Source organism: Mesitornis unicolor, unplaced genomic scaffold (assembly GCF_000695765.1).
Source record: "Mesitornis unicolor isolate BGI_N332 unplaced genomic scaffold, ASM69576v1 scaffold33355, whole genome shotgun sequence".
NCBI lineage: Eukaryota > Metazoa > Chordata > Aves > Mesitornithiformes > Mesitornithidae > Mesitornis > Mesitornis unicolor.
This window is the reverse complement of record NW_010184029.1, coordinates 391-2,949: the sequence shown is the minus strand read 5'-3', so window position 1 is coordinate 2,949 and position 2,559 is coordinate 391. Positions and strand designations below refer to the sequence as shown.

General features: G+C 63.8%; 1 protein-coding gene across 1 annotated transcript in view; it reads right to left on the bottom strand.

The window, feature by feature from the left end:
- The window catches only part of LOC104540514 (cytosolic carboxypeptidase 2-like), a 3,084-nt gene extending 1,174 nt beyond the window's left edge, over positions 1–1,910 (bottom strand). Inside the window, 5 exon segments of the mRNA XM_010184342.1 lie at positions 10–667; positions 749–899; positions 984–1,091; positions 1,169–1,345; positions 1,793–1,910. Of these exon segments, the coding sequence (XP_010182644.1) occupies positions 10–667; positions 749–899; positions 984–1,091; positions 1,169–1,345; positions 1,793–1,910 (1,212 nt within the window).
- Positions 1,911–2,559: the final 649 nt, after the last annotated feature.

Genomic DNA, 2,559 nt, shown 5'->3' with positions numbered 1-2,559 from the left:
GCCCACCACCACCCCATCAGGGTTGAGCATGGGCACCACCTTGAAGACGAAGAGCTGGCGCAGGAGCTGGGCATCAGCGTGGGCGCTGAGGATGAAATCGAGGAAACCCTGCATGGCCCAGGAGCCGCCGCTCTCCCCTGGGTGCACGCGGGCGCTCAGCACCACCACCCTCTTGGCTGCCGTGCCAGCAGGGCTGGTGATGGTCAACAGGAAGATGGTGTTGCCGGCCAGGCTGCGGCACAGCGGCTGCACGGCGCAGTGCTGTGAGCGCACCGGGTCGGCCACCAGCGCCCGCAGGTAGCGCTGCAGGTCAGAGTAGGTGTAGGGGTAGGAGTGGGCGAAGAAGCAAGTGTCACCATCGTGGGGGAAGCGTGAGGTCCAGGAGAGGCAGAAGGTGGCCAGTTCCTCCCTGCCACCACCACCCCGGTAATATCGGATGTCAGTCCCAACCCGGCGCCAGCCGATGCCGCGGTTCTGGGCGTCCCGCTGGGAGTAGAGCAGCAGGCGCATGCCCTGGCTGTAGAGGCTCTTGGGTTTCACCAGATTGGTGATGGTGAAGCGGTAGAGAGGGTCCCGCCGGGTGTTTTGGACACGAAAGTAGAACCCTTGAGTGTGCTTGGCAGTGTACAGGTCTGGCCGCAGCGTCAGCACATACTCGTAGGGACCCCTGCATGGTGGGACGGGCCACGCTCTGGCTCCTGGCCCTGCTGCAGCTGCCCCCCTCTCGCCTCCCCGGCCCCTCTCTTACACTTTGACGGCTTTCTGGAGGTTGCCACTCTCGAAGCGGGATTCGAAGAGCAGTGTGGTGTCCTGGGGACCCTCCAAAGGGACTGCCGGTGAGGAGAGGGGGCCCGGGGCCCCCCCAGCCCGAGCATGGGTGAAACAGGAGCCTTGGGGTGCTGCAGGGGGAAGCCCCAAGGGACAGGGATGGGGGTCTGTGGAGACCAAGTGGGCACCCAGGGGTGCTGCCTGCTCCCCACTACCTGGACTGAGGTGGTAGACGACAGTGCCCTGCTCCTCGCCAAGGGTGCCCAGGGCCAGCTCATGGTCTGGGGGCTGGCAGAAGGGCTCTGGTTCAGGGGGGACCCACTCTGGGGGAGCACAGATGGGAGCTATGGGCATAGCAGAAGTCCAGTGTAGGGGTGGGAAGGGGGGAGCGCTCCCTCACCGATGTGCTCGATCATCTCCTTGATGACTTCACACTCCACAGGCCAGCGGGGAGCAGGCAGGGGTCCCTGCGCCGGGGAGAGGGCAAAGAGAGCCTGGGGCTTCCCCAGGGACCTGCAGTGCTGTGCTGACAGGACCAGTCTGCCCTGCCTGGGGACCAGCTCCAGCATCCCAGGGGCTGCAAGGGGACCAGGAGGGGCTGGGGGGCTCTGGTGCACCCCCAGCTCCATGGCACAGCTTGGGCAGAGCTGGAAGCCCAGGCTGGGAACTTCTCCAAAATCACCCACCCCTCCCCAAGGGCAGGGACAGGCCCCCACCACACTGTCCATGCTGGGAGGACTCAGCCTCAGGCCCTAGGCTGCTATGGGGGTGACGGGGGCTCAACTCACAGCTCCGCTTCTGCCCAGGACCCCACCAGTGTCTGGGGGCAGTGCTGACCGTGCTGGGTGCCTCCATGGGGTGCTGCTCAGAGGGGGATGAGGGGTTCTTCTGCCCACTCCTCTTCTGGCCTTAAGGGGAACACCGCTGCAGCTCCAAGAGCCCAGGGGTCACACAAGGGGATGTGCCCTTGCAGCCAGGGCCCAGTGGTGGCCAGGGCTCACCTTGGAAGTAGCCGTAGTAGCGCCTGGAAAGTAGCCGTAGTAGCGGAGGTGGCTGTACATGAAGCGGTCGTAGGGCTCAAGACCCAGTCCTCCACCAAAACTGCCCCCGACCCAGGCAGTGGGGTGCCCCAAGGGCCACATGGCTGCGAGAGATCCGGCACAACCCTTCTCCAGTCCTGGTAGCGTCAGGGAACTGGGACGCGGTTGCCGAGCAATGAGCCAGCAGTGAGGAGGGACAGGGCAACGCGAGAGCAGAGCTGGGAAAGGAGCCAGAGGGATTGCGCTGTGCTGGCAGACACCCAGGGGAACAGGGCTACAACTGGCCCCACAGCATCAGCCCAACCCAGGGCCACCATGCACACTGGCCCAAAAATGCCCCCAGCCTCCTGCCACCACAGGAGGGACAGGGATGGGCCCTGTTCAACCAGACACCACATCCCAAACTGCTACAATTTATTGGACAACGGTCAAGTGAAGGGGTCTGAACTGTACATCTGTAAAAAAAACCAACAAACGAAGCGTAGGGCACGCCTCATGTGCTTGATGCGGTTTTCCTCCGCTTCAGCCGCGATCGCCAGTCCTCTGGCAGCGCCTCGAAGTTGGCGTTCCTCTCTGCCATGCCGCTGTGGGGACAAAACAGGACAAGAGTCAGCACCGGGGTGGCACAACGTGACACTCCACACTACCCTCGTGTGCAGACCCCTGCGCTCTGCCTTTACAGAGGACAAGGAAATGTTCCCCCCAGGAGAATCCATGCTGGGTGGCACAGCCTCTCAGGGTCCGTACCTCA